The 15696-nt window shown below is 44.3% G+C and overlaps 2 protein-coding genes across 5 annotated transcripts in view; one reads left to right on the forward strand and one right to left on the reverse strand.

Moving 5' to 3' along the window:
* The first annotated feature begins 1043 nt into the window (after window positions 1-1043).
* fgf16 (fibroblast growth factor 16) lies at window positions 1044-6717 on the forward strand. The gene is made up of 3 exons (XM_085422940.1): window positions 1044-2001; window positions 3388-3491; window positions 5281-6717. The coding sequence occupies exons 1-3, from the start codon at window positions 1728-1730 to the stop codon at window positions 5524-5526; spliced, it is 624 nt and encodes a 207-aa protein (XP_085279066.1). The 5' UTR covers window positions 1044-1727; the 3' UTR covers window positions 5527-6717.
* Window positions 6718-9734: 3017 nt separating this feature from the next.
* The window catches only part of atrx (ATRX chromatin remodeler), a 36163-nt gene continuing 30201 nt past the window's right edge, over window positions 9735-15696 (reverse strand). For all 4 annotated transcript variants that reach the window (XM_085422981.1, XM_085422954.1, XM_085422972.1 and 1 more), the window contains 4 exons: window positions 14382-14498; window positions 12016-12111; window positions 11814-11942; window positions 9735-11307 (listed from right to left, as the gene is read on the reverse strand). In XM_085422981.1, the coding sequence (XP_085279107.1) occupies window positions 11083-11307; window positions 11814-11942; window positions 12016-12111; window positions 14382-14498 (567 nt within the window). In that variant the 3' untranslated portion in view covers window positions 9735-11082. The remainder of the gene's footprint in view (window positions 11308-11813; window positions 11943-12015; window positions 12112-14381; window positions 14499-15696) is intronic.

Genomic DNA, 15696 nt, shown 5'->3' on the forward strand with positions numbered 1-15696 from the left:
CGCTCCCGGAGTTTAGTTTTGATCTTCGAACAGGAATACAGTCTTCACCAAACAGCTTTGTTTTTCTCTCTCTCTCTCTCCCCCCCTGCACAGCTACACGTTAGGACCTGTAGTGCCATTGTGCCCAGGAGAGATGCAAAAATCCCCATTCAGAGCCATAAATTACACCTATTATTCATTAGTCCTGCTGTAACTTTCTCTGTGTTCTTTTTCACGGGCACGATGGCAAACATCAAATATTGTGCTCCTCTTGATTTATTTGACAGCTGTAGTTATTAGTTGCTTTTCAGATTGTTATTTTACATCTAAAACATGCGACTGTCTTTAAGACTAATTTAACTGAAGATGAAGAATGCACAGTCTTGGCCAGGCACAGCCTAGAGGAACTTGGAACAATAATTTAATACATTTTCTACTACTTCTACTACTCTGACATCTAACAGCTTCTGACTATTGCTACTTTTAGTTAATTAAGTAAGAAGCAGAAATATTTCCTCCCCGAGAATGGCTATCTGTGGTGTTTGGTGCTTACTCTCTTGATGTATTTAGAAGTTTTCTGTGCTGCTAAAGTGACTGTTTAAGACTCTGCACCAGTCACATTTAATGCTACATGTCATCAGCATTTGGATTTTCCTTCTTCTTCTTTTTTTTACACCCCCCCTCCACCCCCACCCCTTCCTTGCCAGTAGTAGAAGTGGTTAAGCTCCTGGTTTCGCTGAAGCACGCTGCAAACGTTGTGCAGAGGGGCAAGGAAGCACCTGCTTCCAAGAGGAGGTGGAGAAAATGCTCTCGTGAAAAGCTCCAACTGCAGTGGTTGGCACTGAAACTTGTGCGGGAGGTTGGATTACTCCGAAAGTATGCACAGGTTATTTTGATAATCTTGTGTGTGTGTGTGTGTGTGTGTGTGTGTGTGTGTGTGTGTGTGTGTGTGTGTGTGTGTGTGTAGTGTAGTGTAGGGTAGGGTAGGGTGGGATGGGATGGGAGGGGGGGGGGGGGTGAATGTTTCTTTGCGGTTTTCCTTTGTGGCTTCCAGGAGTCTGTGGTGTGACTCAAAACCCAGTCAGTATACATTATGGATTGGCTTTGTGGTGAAGAAGTTCTCACAACTTATGGTGCATTTTCGGCTTTACGCCAGCTGTCATTTGTCTTTTGGCCATGGTGATCTTTGATTCCGCTCCACAAACTTTTACCAGACTTTGCTGCCCTGAAACAAGCGGTGCGGTTTTATCCGAAAGCCACGGAGCGCAAAACGGGGGAACTACGCGAAGAAGATACTTCTTGACCAGGATTTATTTGATCGGAGGATCAGATACGGCTCTCTGAGAGGGCAGAGACACGCACGCACGGACAGCGGCACCATCACAAGTAGAGAGAAAGAAGAAAAAAAAGTTGGACTGAAAGTGCACATTAAGTAAAGCAAACTGATGCGCGTAAGAAGGGATGCCAGCCAGGCGTGGCTTGTGTCTGAATATCCAATGTGAGAATGCGTGGGGAGCATGTATATAATAGAGTCTTTCTATTTGATAAACACAGATATCAAACTCATGATTGCAGCAAAGCACCATCAATAAACTGAGAGGACTGCGCTGATTTGGAGGAGCAACGGCGCGCTGCGTGGTACGCTTTTTGGCGTGCATGGACCGGACTTCTGTGAACTTTTCTCTCCTTCCTGAATTTACCGATTACATCCCAAAATACCGTCGTTTAATTTGACAGCTGTGCACACAATGGCAGAGGTCGTGAGTGTTCTGGGGACGCTCGGCTTGGATTTACAAAGCACTCTCTCTTCGGTGGGGACTATGCCCGTAACAGAGTCCCCCATAGGGCTGAATGAGCGACTGGGGCAGATTGAAGGCAGAGTGCAGCGCGGGTCGCCCACAGATTTCGGCCACCTCAAAGGGATCTTGAGGCGGCGGCAGCTCTACTGCAGGACCGGCTTCCAGCTAGAGATATTCCCCAATGGCACAGTGCACGGGACAAGACAGGACCACAGCAGGTTTGGTCAGTATTTCTTTATTCTTTGATCTATTATTTGGAGACAGAATTTCATTTTAATCTTTACCGAACTATTTTTAATACCCCATTTATCTCCAAAACGGTAAATGAGAAAGGGGTCAACTTTCCCCCATACATATATACCCGGTTAAGAAGGGGTTTTATCAAGAAGTTTCTTCTGAGCGTCCCCGGTGAATACTCGTTCGTGCGTCACTGTCACCTGGCGCGAGGGCACACACCTTTTTCTGGCAATCCCCGCTGCGCGTGGGCCACAGGTGTCTCTAATCAGGCGCAAACAAGCAGCGAGCGCGCGCGTCCTGCAGCGACAGCAACAACAGGCTCGCAGGCTCTCGCGCGCGCAGGTCAGAGGGTTTTCTCTCGTTAACAGACGTTATTTCACAGCAGGAAACACAGGTATGTATATGATATCATTAAAAAATAACAGTACTTGATTTAATTCTAGTCTCGTGGCCTGTTTTTATTATGTTTGTATTAACTTTACAAATAGAAGGTTGAAAAACTGTGTGCGGCTCGCGCGACACGCGAATCAAACGAGGTCAGAGGGCAGACTCGCACATGTCTCGCGCAGACTCGTCACAGGTGCAGGCCGGGCGAAAACGGGTAAGGGGGAAAAAGGCGGAATATCTCTAAATTAAAGCGTGACCACTGCGGAATTCAGAGAAGGCTTAATGTTCAAACTTGAGCCAAAACGAGCCGGTTTTAGAGACATGGGTGGTCCGCGTGTTTGTTTCTGGCTTCGCTTAGATTTAAAGTGCAAAGATCTTTGTGAGACCTGCGTGGTTTTGATTAGAGGGGTATGGGACACACCCCTCTTCAAATAAATAAATAAATAAATGAGAAGGATCTTCTATGTCATCCTCTGACATGGGATGAAGTCGCGGAGATGGGGACCAGGTGGCTGTAGGCTGGCCTCTCTGCCAGTCAGCACAGGCAGCTGGATCCTCTCTGACTAACCTCCGCATCAACAGTGGCTTTTAATTTTACCAGTTGTTTCCCAGCCTTTGATGTAGATGTTCGCTTTATTGTAACTTCCTCCGAGTCAGCGGTTCACTAAACAAGTAACCCACGTCTCAGCTTCATAAAAGCGACTTCACAGCCTGCGGGGGAAGTCCCAAAGACAGGATGAGCGCATTTATAAGCTATTAAAAATCTCATAGGTAGGAGAGGCAGCCCATCGATTGCTTAATGGTCTTAAAACGGAAAATTTTCAAATGAAGTCTGGAATAGCTGCAGGATTTTGCATAAAATGACAGTAAGGACTGGTCTGCAGTCAGATTAAAAGAGGCCACCTGCTTGCGTTCTTTAGGGGTGATCACACTGAGTTTGTGGGCTTGTCTCACCAGTGTTTCCATGTTATGTGTTTGACCTCAGGTATCCTGGAGTTCATAAGTATAGCAGTAGGTCTGGTGAGCATCAGAGGGGTGGACGCTGGACTCTACCTCGGCATGAATGAGAAAGGAGAGCTCTATGGGTCGGTGAGTCAAAAACCCCTCCTTTCACTTCACCACCCCTCACCGACAACCTCTCTTAAAGAATATACTATCGCCTAGTCATTCCCAAGGAATTAAACTTTCCTTCATTCATGTGTCTTTCTTTTTTTCTACAACACATGTCAGTACAGAGCTATCAAAACGTTTAACAAGGTTCCCATATGCAGCAGATGGGCAAAAGCACAGTCAGACAAAACAAGTATGTTTCCTATTACTTACACTTGTTTTCTGTGTGAGGGGAGTCGAGGATAATCAGCTTTTAGAGTGAAAACCAACCACTTCATTTAGTTTTGAGATATGCGGAAATATTTACATATTTTCCCAAAGTGGAGACGGGAAGGGCTGACGTTACTCTGGATGTGAGCTGTGTGTGAATTTGGTGGAGATTGCACCTCCCTGCTCTTCAGTTTGACCTGCAGTGCTGTAAAAAACATAGAAGAGAGATCTGGTAGTTTTTCCCAACAGCCTCTCTTTCCGACCGACACATGGTGCATACCTGCAGTCACAGGGAGAGGAAAGGGAAGAGATGAAGACAATGAAGGGGAAGTATGTGAGGCTTTACCTGTATCAGGTGTCCCAGGGCATTACCTGAGGGGGCCTCTCAGGGCTCAGACTACCCCGCACCTCCCCCGAGCATTTCGAACAGAGGCTACTTTTAAGCACGGCCATTATGTGGAAAGTGCAGATATTGTTACTGCATACTATCAGAGTCTGGCTCCCATCCTGGAGCTTTGACCCGGGGTGGTGGTGGGAGGCGGTGATTTGGGGGTAATTGCACACCTGACTGAGTCATCTGACTGACAGAGGGAGCCATGTAGACATGTATGAGTCTGAGGGGCCAGGGAGGGGAGGATAGCGGGTAAAAGGGTGCTTCCGTCCAACAACCACCAGACCATGACAAGCGTTTGATCCAATGAGGTTTGCGTGTGTGTGTGTGTGTGTGTGTGTGTGTTTTAGGATGGAGCTGGCCCAGTCATGTGCCCTCTGGGCTGTGTTTACGGACAACAGCTTCGCTACACAGCCGCAGCCAAGCAGAGCCTGACAGCCAATCAACAAAATTGCTTCTGGAATAAAACACGGCAGTCTCGCACAGATGCTTCTGAGTGTGTTAAAGGCAGAGAATGAGAAATATTTCATGTTCTGTAGATGTATTTTCTACCAAAAAACACAAAAAAGGAAAAAGAGCAAGCAAACATTCAGAAGTGGTCCTCCGCTGAAAACCTTTTACTTGACAGGGTTCGACCCTCTTTACAGACCAGCAGAGGCTGACTGGTCTTGGCAGGAAAGCAGCTCAAACACTGATGTCTCTTATTGTTCCCACCCATCACCCAGCCAGCATGCTCTCACCTGCTGAACCCACAGCCATCGCTCATGCTGTTCTGTCAGTGAAGGCTGAGGCTTTGAAAGCTGCTCTGTATATATGTGTGTGTGCATGTTTGGTTCAGAGGTGGGGGTGGAAGACGTCCGCTTGGCGTTGTCATTGCATCACAGGGAGGGGAATAGTTCTCCATGCACAACGAGAGGTTAACAGGTCTGCGGAGCATAAAGTGAAAATCCGCTCGTAATGACTTCGCTCCTTTTGTCATAATGAGCACCTGCCTAAATGAGTTTCCACTGGTTCATTTCCACTTCTAAGTGCACAGTGTACAATAGTTAATGACAGACATAAGCTGGTGCATCAAGAGGAGAGGAATATGCATGCGAAGCTCAGTCTTGACTGCGTTTTTTGCAAATGTTTTCTGCATTTTCAAACCTGTTGTTTCCTCTCCTGCAGAAGAAGCTGACAAAAGAATGTGTGTTCAGGGAGCAGTTTGAGGAGAACTGGTACAACACCTATGCTTCAACTCGGTACAGGCACACGGACACGGGGCGCTTCTACTATGTGGCTTTAAACAAAGATGGTTCGCCCAGGGAGGGCGGCAGGACTAAAAAACACCAGAAGCTCACCCACTTCTTACCCAGACCGGTGGAGATTGAAAAGATCCCTCAGGAATTCAGGGATTTATTCCAGTACAGGTGACCAGTGCTTACACTGGGAGAGCTGGTTATTTCTGAAGGAACAGAGATAAAAGAAAAAGACAAAAATGAGGGGGCGGGGGAGGGATATTGCGGATATTTTGGACCTGGTACAGAACTGTTTACCCTCACCCCCCACCTGAGGTTACCATGTTTGCATCATCTGCAGCGGACTTCAGAGAGGAGATAAAACTCTCTTATAAAACCCCTGTTATCATGGACAAAGGAGGCCCTCATGACTGCCCAGCTGTGGCTGAATCAGGAAAATCAAATCAGGTGCCATGTTTTCTCTATAAATGCATAACAGAGGTTCATGTGTAGATACCGAAGAGGCAAAATGGGAGTGGTCGCTCTTGATGGTTTTGGCCGGGACAAGGAACAGTCAATGAGAAGTGACTTTTAGGAGCTAAGGACATAAATCCCTGCATGATGTCACAGTGTGCACACTGTTATGGCAACATTAAATGTAAAGGAGAGGGAAGGAAAGCACATTCCACATATACAGCAGAGACGTGCAAACTTTGTGCTACATGTTTGTTAAGCGGTAGTTTGGGATATGTGATGAGATTGTCTTTGAGTTAGCTACGAGCAAGTTTTGTTTCAAATAAAAGACAAAGGATGGGAATAATGTCTCCGACTCTGGGATCAATCGAACTGCACTTACTGCACATCCCAAGTCTCAGCGTCACGCTCGGTTGGTCTGAGTTTAAACATCAGATTAAATTCAAACAAACACAAAAAAGCTATGGGAATTTAATATGCAAAAAACAAAAGCAGTTAAGCTCGGGCTAAAAGCACTTCATCCGACTGGGGTTGTGAAGACTAAAGAAATGGGTGTTCTTTTTAAGGATGATGACTTGTAATGTTCAGAGCATCGGGGAACATTATTAAAAATGCAAGCAGCTGAGGTGTACATATGGGTGTTCCTATTTATGAGATGTACAATATATTTATTTTCTACATATAAAGTATAAATGTAAATCTATATATTTATTTATTGCAAAGACTTTATTTTGTAATGAACTTGAAGTTATCTGGACTGCAGATTCTACTGAATTGACACCAAAAAAGGCAAACAAAAAATGAAGAACTGCAATGAAACGTGACAATAAAATTGTCCTGCTATCGCAACGTCATTGTGAGAGACCATTTTTGCTTGCATTAAAGTCTGTACCAATTAAAACCAGATATGTGAATCCTGCATGTCTTTCCTGTTATTTCAGCCTATTGTGGCAAAATATTTCACTTTTAGATGCTTCTATCACTTTAACATTTTCACTGACATTAATGCCAAGAGAGAATAAATTAAAAAAAAATGTCAGATTCTTTCCCATACCAATTTGCCCTCGTAAACCCCTTACCAAGTGAAGGGTTACATTATCAAGTAATGTGCACAGGCTCTGTCTCCATGAGGTCTTAGCCAGCCTACATCCACCATACAAAATCAGATTCCTTATGCAACCGGATCCCTAATTGGCTTTACACATCAGCGTGGATTAAGAGCAGTGATTGGTCGTTCACTGCAGGGGCCTCACGGTCTGGCCCTACAGCGGGTCTTTTCAACAGACAGAAACAGCTGCATGCGGTGCGCAGAGAACCAGCAGGGATGTGCTGCAGACCTGGAGTGGTGGCTCTGAAGTTAAGTGAGGATGGGATCAACATTTCAACATCTGCAATAGTTGTAATGTTTCTCCACTGGCAGATATCTGTAAGCTGGGAGAGCAAGCTCCCCTGGGGGGGAGGGAATGGAAAAGTCAAAGACATGCAGGGGGAAAACCCTGGCAGGCTGAGAAATGAAAACAATACCAGCAGAGGGGAAAAATAGATGAAAGATTGAAGGGAGAAGAGAGTGGGACAAAAGGCACTTTGCTGTGGGTGTGAAATACAGGGACGCTGCATCAGGATGAATCAGCGTCCCAGCTGTTAAAGGAATAGCCGTAAATTTTGGGAAATGATTTGCTCTCTTGCCAAGAATAAGTTAAGAAAACGAATACCGCTCTCATATCTGTCATAAATAGGAAGCTGAAGCCAGGAGGCAGTTCATTTAGTTTAGCATAAAGCCTCAAAGTTTGCCTCGTAGTAAGTTGACGTCATACACCATATTCAACCCAATAGCCCCACCATCACCTTTATAGTGTTTTTGCTATGATAACCTAAAGTAAGTAGCTGCTGACTGTAGCTTCAGATTTACACTACTGTGCAAAAGTCTTGAGCCACACCTCAGTTCAAGGAGCCAGACCACTTTGTATTTTTCTCTGGTCTTGAGTAATAGTTCTCCAGGTTTTCTGAAGGTCTTTTAAAGTTCTTCTTTGGCGTATTATTGGCTTTTTTTTTTTTCCCCCATTTGAAGCCGTTCTTAAGATTGACTGAAAACCAGTGGCAGCTGATTTTTATGGAAAGATGAATTCAAATTTGAAATGGTTAGTTCAAATTGTTGTCAATATGTATGAAAGAACAACCACGAGTGTCTCCACAGTGGAGGCTTTGTCATGGTTTGGGGCTGCATTTGACAATGCAGCAAAAGCAGACCCGGATTACAAAACAGTGAAACACTATCAGTCATGGATTGGCCTCCCCAGAGCCCAGACCTCAACATTATTGAAGCAGTTTGGTCTCACTTTGCAGAGAAGGGAACAAAAGGCAGCCAGCAGTAAAAGAGGAGCTTTGAATGTCCTTCAAGCAGCCTGGAGAACTAATCCTGAAAATGACTTAAAGAATATACAAGAAAACTGCCTGAGAGTGGTCAGGCTGTGTTAATGAATAAAGGTGTTTATAACAAACACACCTTGTTAAATAAACCTTGTTAGAACTGTACAAACTGCTTTGCCTCATTTTTCTTTATCTCTTTTACCCATTTCCAAACCAAATATAAAGAAATGGCAGGTGGCTCGGGACTTTTTGCACAGTACTCCAACAAAGACAAATGTAAGTGGTAACAATTCTGTAACACTTGGCAAGAAAGCAAATATGCACGGTTCACAAAAATGCAATCAAAACCATTTCCTGCCTATTAGTTGTGCATTTGTTTCCTGTGTATTATTCCCCATCAGTCTCCACCCAAACTCTCCTGTCTAATAAGGCATAACATGCAACGATCATCAAGGTGGAGCTAATCAGAGAGAACAAATGTGCAACCAGCATTCCTCTTTGTAAACTCAGCGAGGTGAATCAGTGGCAAGTACCGTAAATGTCGGGCTATAAGCCGCTACTTTTTGCACAAGCTTTGAACCCTGCGGCTTTTAGTCAGGTGCGGCTTTTCTATGGATTGTCCGTGATTTTTGTCATATCGTAAGACGATTTGTTTTGTGTGTTCCGCTGTTGTACGGCACTACGTTGCCTGGCGGAAGGATCGGGGTTCAAGAGTGGTATGTTAGTCACATGTCCGTCCGCCAGGCAACGTAGTGCCGTACGAAGTAGCGCGAAAAACAAACTTCAAAGTAGCGCTACGCGTTCAGCGGGAGTCGTGGATGATGAGCGGCGATAAACTTGCAAGTTATGCCCAAAAAGCAAGTTATGCCCAACTCCACCGGTGGATTCTGACAGCGTGGAAAAGTGTGAAAACATCCACGATCACCAACGGATTTTGACGGGCTGGACTGCTGCATGATGGAGAGGAGGACACCGCCACGGCCCTTCTGAGGGTGTTCGACTCTGACACTGACAATGAGGATTTCTTTGGTTTTGAAAGTGACAACGAAGGAGAGAAGAAGAGTGGATGACGAAGCCATCATGAGCCTGTTTGTATCCGACACTGGAGAAGAGGACTTTGGTGGTTTTAGTGCGTAGGAAGAAGAGAAAGATGGTGGTGAATGACTGACTTTTCTTCTTGTTAAAGCTGTGTCACTGCACCTGAGCCTAAAAGGTAGGCCGAATCTATTGTTCTGGTGTGCTGTAGGTTATTGTTATGTACTACATGTGCAAATATGTACCCATAACTTGTTTTTCAAAATATTAATAAAAGTGATGTCTCCAAACAGCCATCTCTTTCCTGACAATTCCCTTTGTGCATATTCTCTTACATATGATAAGTCAACATTGAAACACCTGCGGCTTTTGGTCAGGTGCGGCTAATGTATGTACAAAACAGGATTTTCCCCTGATTTTAGCTTGTGCGGCTAATATTTAGGTGCGCTTTGTAGTCCGGGAAATACGGTACTTCAATCCCTTTAATAAAAAATAAAAATAAAAAAAAGACTCCAACACATGCACCGGTTATACTTTTGGTCACTTTATTAAATGTTATATTAAATACTTATCAAGATAATAGCAGATCAGATTCATGGCAAATCATGTTGGTGTATTCGCTAACGTAAGAACATTCTTAGACAAGGGCAAAAAACGTTTTCTACATTTATGAAATACACCTTGTGCAAACACAGGAGTCAATCGGAGAAGGCAAGTCGTCTCTCCGTGAGAAACGTTCATATTCCTCATGTTCAACAGCTACACCAGTTTAAGCATTTAGAAGCATGAATGTGCCAAAGTAGAATACAAGTAGTCTGGGGGCCTGCCTGGTGAGACTACAGTGTCCAGGAGAACATTTCTCACAAAGCAGAGGACACAAATCAGCCAGGTATAATAAGATTTCCAGCCTTTACTCTGTCAATCCCATCTGGAAACGCATATTTCAAACGCTGAAAGATGCTGAAAGGTAAAAGTTCTGGGCCCTCTGTGACACCTGGCTGAACCGCCTCCGCTTTGCGAGACCCGGCCTCTCACCCAGGCTCGGGATCAACACAAGTGGAACGTAATGAACGAGACGCACGGTGCTATGCTAGACGACACGTGACAATGAGGGTGACGTTACAAAAGGGTCATAGGAACTGGCAGGCAGTTTCTGAACAACACAAGCATTCCGTTACCATGTTCAGCGACAACTAATGTAAACACTTAAAAGCATAATAGAAAAGATTCTCAACAAACCTCAAATCTTTACAGAGCTTTTTTTGTTTTGTTTTTTTAGCAAATCAATAAGGCCATATTTTTTTTCCCCCAGTACCCCCCCCCTCCCCCCTTTTATCAGTTTCTCCCATCTTCCAAAAAGAAAGAAAGAAATAAAAAGCAGGACTTGCAGCACCAACAGCTGTCTGCTTTGCTAGATAAAGGTGGAGGAATCTACTGGAGTTCATCATCGTGTAGCGCTTTGCATCAGAGTCCTGTCACCAACAATACTGGTCCCACTCAGGTGTAGATAGTTAGGCATTTAAAACCGTATAAAAAAACTGAGCTGGAAATAATAAGGAAACCCTTTTTTTAAAAAGGGCAAATCAATACAATGCCTTAAAGCATTGGGGGTAAAACTTTAAATACATGAAAAATGAAGATATAGAACTTGAATAACATTAAGGCGGTATATACATTTTTTTCCCCCTCTCCTAACAGACATTTCACACAGTCATTTATACATTACATCCTCTCAGTGAGTTACAGAATAAAGCACTGAGAGTCTCTCTCACTTGAGGCTCCAGTGGACAGCAGTCCAGTCTCAGTCTCTCACCGACCCTCTGGCTCGTTGCATCTGTGTGTTTTGAGCTTCTTTTTTTTGGGGGGGGGGGAGGACCTACAGGCCCTTGGAGGGGCCAGGATTTTTGCCCATACCCTGATGGCCACCGAGGCCGTGGAGCTGCTGGTAGAGAGTGAGCAGGTCCATCTGGCTGAGCCCGCCGGCTCCCATCATGCCATTCTGCAGGGCCAGCTGGTTTAGGTAGCTGGCCTGATTGGCCATGGCCAGCTGCTGCTCCTGCACCTTCCTGTTGGTAATCAGCTTCTGCACGTACATCATCAACTGAAACACACAGACATTGAAAATTAACACAATTCAAAGGTAAAAAGTACACTTTGCCCTGTCACGGTTTAACACAATGACAACAATTATAGGAAGTAGTGAGGGTGGCAGTCCCTTGTCCTCGTTAAAACCCAGCTCAACAGCTGACATCAGAGGTCACATATAGTGGTGTCTCTGAGCTGTAGTCAAGGCTGAATCAGAGCTTTTAAGAGGTCAAACTGCCTCATGCTTTCACAGACAGACAGTAAACAGAGATACTACTCCCACGCTAACCTTTTTTCTTGGCTGGTGCAGGTAAACCAGTATAGCCCTCTCAGCACAAAATGTTGTGATGCACAGTGATATTATTGCCAGTTTTTGGCCTTTTGACTGTTTGGTCATAATGGATTAATTTACAAATTACCCTGTTTAACCACCATAGATAAACTAATGAAATTAAACTACTGTGATGACTTGTTGGCGTCATTCAGTTGTCTGTTCTGTCTCGTATACAGAGTGGCTCTTACCGACTGCTGCCTGTTGAGGACATCCCTGTAGATCGCTTCCCTGCGTTTAAGCTCTAGCTCCACGGTGGCCTGTCGCCCCAGAGCGGCAGCCTGGACCTGGTTCTCCGTAAGCGCTGGGTTCTCTTTCCACTGTGGTGAGAGGCAACAGCCATTAAAACATACAGTGATCCCTGTAAATGGAAAGTGATTTCAAAGACCTCACCACTCTGCTGATTATATCTTCCAGCGACTCCCGTGATAAAGACTTTAAAGCATTTGTAGCCTCGATGACTTTCTGTCGGCCCTGGTTTATGAGATCCTGAGCAAAAACAAAACAAGGCAGAGAGAATACACATGAGACGAAGGCAGGTGATCTTTGCTTGTATTCACTGTGTCGAGTACTTGGTGACCAACAGTAGAGCAATATATTCAGCTGCCTCTTCAGTGAGCCTCTCTCATCCATCACAACTCCCCCAGAATGTTAGTTAGTGTTAGTCCTTCCCTTTCAGCCATGATAGCACCAGTTCTCCACCTGCTCAGGAGCAGACCTCACAGCAAAGACCAACACATCCTCTTCAACCTCAGGATAACAGAGTGAATGTAGAGGCCGCTCTACATTCACTAGAGGTGCCTCTATTCACACATTCACACAAAATAATATCACCACTATGACTGATCAGCCTGTCTTTGGGGAAACAAGACAGGAAACCTCTGAGCTAGTTGGCTAATAGCAGCAGAACTTCAAAATAAAAGCAGGGACTCTCCCATAGGGCTGCTCGATTATGGCAAAAATGATAATCACAATTATTTTCACTGAAATTGAGATCACGATTATTTGACGATATTTATTTAACCCTTTAAGACCTACTATAGAACCAAGTCCACCAGAGCTTATATTATTTTTTTTACATGCTGTAGTGCCATTTGTGGGAGCATTTCAAGTTGCTATACATCAATACAACTGTTATAGCCCATATTTTAATAATATGTATGCATTAAGTCCATAGTAATTACATAAATTGCAAACAAGTGCAATAAACTAAAAAAAATTGAAAATCGCTTTTGTTTTGTTTACATATATTTCTACTTGGAGAAATTTAAGAGGTTTATCCCTCAAAACTTTAAATACAATAAAGTTGCAAAAAATAGTTTCCCACCACAGGAAATTTATTTTGAGTGTCTTCATAGTTTTATTTTGGAGATACAGCAATTTTTATATACTGCAGGAAAAACAAAAAACAATCCTATGATGCAAATTTGCAAAGAAAACAGCATGTGCATCATTTCACTGTGGGAAGTGTTACGAACAGCTGATAGGAACGGCAAAGCCTGTTTCTGGAATATTATGTTTTTGTTCCTGCAAGCGCTTTTTATGCAGTTTTTGCAAAGCTATATGTGGAACGAAACCGTGACCGAGGACAAGCTGATGGCATCAGATGTAAGTACAACTCCTCCGGTTTCATATGCAAAACAAATTATTGCGCTAGCTTACACGGTTCAGGTTCTACAGGGATTTAAAAATAGTTACGCAAAACGGAGCGTGCTGCTCTGACCGGCTTTAAAGGGTTAACAATGACTTTAAAAAAATAATATAAAATGGTGTGCAACACCACTGAAGTTTTTTTTTTTTAAACTCTCTTTTCAACCAACGGCAGTCACTCTCCAAATAACTTCTGCTTAGCTTTCCGAGCTTCCCTCGGGTCCTCTTAATCAGCGATCTCCAACCTTTTTTGCGCCACGGACCGGTTTATGCCCGACAATATTTTCACGGACCGGCCTTTAAGGTGTCGCGGATAAATGAGGGAGGGGCTAATAATCGGCGCAGTCATTTTTAATGATCGTTGAAAGCCCAGATCGTAATCGTGATTAAAATTCGATTAATTGAGCAGCCCTACTCTCCCAAACAGATGGCAAAGTGAACAAAACATTTAAAAGATCCCAGATATTGTACCCTATGTATGGTAATCTTCAAAATGCGTAACGTCAAAAGGTGAATCATCTCCATCTGTGCAGCTCCACAGAAATCCTTCTAGCTTATTATTTGTATTTACAGCCCGCACATTTACTGTAATGTTGAGTCTCACCACTTTCAGCAACAACCAACAAAAAAAAGAAAAAAACCTGTAACTGATTAGCTGTGCCCAGCACCGCACAGCAGACAGATAAAGTTTGCGACCGTCTAATACAACAGTGAAAACCAAAAGTAGTCTAAATATTAGATTTTCATTTATCGGATGACCTGATGCACATGAAAGCATGTGTCAGCAAAATCACTTTTGACCTCCAAAACCTGCTTTGCAGAGTCTACTGCTTTCCGCTTACATAATGTCTCATATGTGATTATTTAATTTATAAAGACAGCGTATAGTAGTTTAAATTTTAAACAAAAAGTTCTGTTCACTCCATCAGTTGTTGTGCATTAATAGCTGCAGACGTTGAGCAGCGTGGGGCAGAGTTGGGCTGATCTGCTACCAGGACTGCTGTCACAATTAGCTGTGGGGTTTGAGGAATGTGAGTCGCCATGCTGCGGGGGGAAGGAGCGGGACGGGTGTGAGGCAGCAGTGGTGACATGTGGAGCTCATTACTTACCTCCAGCTGCTGGTTGGTCATGGAGGGCAAAGCTCCAATGTTGTAGGTGAAGTAGCTGGGGTTGTTCATGTCCGCGTGAGCGTATGCCGTCTGGTAGTTGGTCCTCATGGACATACCCTGAGAGATGAAAGACAAGAGGAAGAGACAGAGGAGGGAGTGAGGAAGCAGAGGCTAATTACGCAGGTGTTAAGAGCCACTGAGGCCATGATGGGAAAAACTAAACAATCGGCGAGGCTGACGAGAGACGACGGCCCACTTTGTCTGTCATATTCAGTCGCACATTGATGTGATGAGGTCTTCACTTCATGTTGAGTCTTCATGAAGTTTTCATATCTACACAAATAACTCCAAAAGCAACAAGCTGTCCAACATCAGCCTGCTCCCGCAGTATTAAATATGTGTGTGAAAGTAGTGACCTGAAGTAAACAGTCTCGTCCCAGCAAAGGCCAGCAGGATGCCGATGTTTGTATGTAATTGAGTCTCTGCTGCAGATGGTTTTCCCGTGCCCTGTAATCTGGCCATCCGGTATGCGGGGGGGTGTGTGTGTGTGTGTGTGTGTGTGTGTGTGTGTGTGTGTGTGTTGGGGGCCAGCAGGGATATTTGGACCTGGTCAGAGACAGGTGTGCAAACCTAAACAGTACAGAACTTTCAACACACATTAATCTACGCACACACACCTCTTTAACTTTAGCAGCATCCTCCGATGCTCTGCGCCTTTCATACGTTTTCACACAGACGGAAACCAAATCTAGCCTTTGCTTCCAAAATTCAGTATCTGAAATCTAAATTTATGGCATGAGCCTCGGTAAGCTTTGTACCAAGCTGAAGTCATCCCAGTGAGAACCAGGGCTCTTGGGTTCAATTTCGTTTTGGGCTCCCAATCGCATTCTCAGTTTTTCCCATTTCCCTGAGTTGCAAATGTGATATTCATACATGCAGCCCTCTCTAGCCGCCGCCAGGCCAAACCTTAAGCTGTGAAGACATTAGCAGAGCTTGGGTTACGTTCCAGTTGTTTCTCCTGCAAAGCAGGGCGTACAACACGATACCGAACAACCTCTTGATGATGATGGTGACCATTTCTGCTCTTTTGCTGAAAGACAGATCGAAGTGATGGGAACAGACCCCTCTCTTTACTGCGACTGGGAACCCTCTGTTCTCTTGAAAAGCAGAAGAGGCTCCAAGGGAAAATCAGCTTAAGGCATAGAGGGCAAAGAAGGGTAGAGTGTGTTGGAAAAATAATCATTAGTGTGAATTAGAATCTAGGATTACTCGAGGGGCGTAGAGGAGACCTGCTCTTGTTCTCTTACAATATACA

Source organism: Rhamphochromis longiceps, linkage group LG2 (genome assembly GCF_057381845.1).
Source record: "Rhamphochromis longiceps isolate RC_006_pf linkage group LG2, R_longiceps_female_GT1.1, whole genome shotgun sequence".
Classification (NCBI taxonomy): Eukaryota; Metazoa; Chordata; class Actinopteri; order Cichliformes; family Cichlidae; genus Rhamphochromis; species Rhamphochromis longiceps.

What these genes read in the sequence shown, in the direction of transcription:
- fgf16 (XM_085422940.1), top strand. Translation starts at nt 1,728, where the DNA reads ATGGCAGAGGTCGTGAGTGTTCTGGGGACGCTCGGCTTGGATTTACAA. An exon ending in ACAGGACCACAGCAGGTTTG is followed by an intron (nt 2,002 to 3,387) that starts GTCAGTATTTCT and finishes GTTTGACCTCAG; the next exon opens with GTATCCTGGAGTTCATAAGT. An exon ending in AAGGAGAGCTCTATGGGTCG is followed by an intron (nt 3,492 to 5,280) that starts GTGAGTCAAAAA and finishes CCTCTCCTGCAG; the next exon opens with AAGAAGCTGACAAAAGAATG.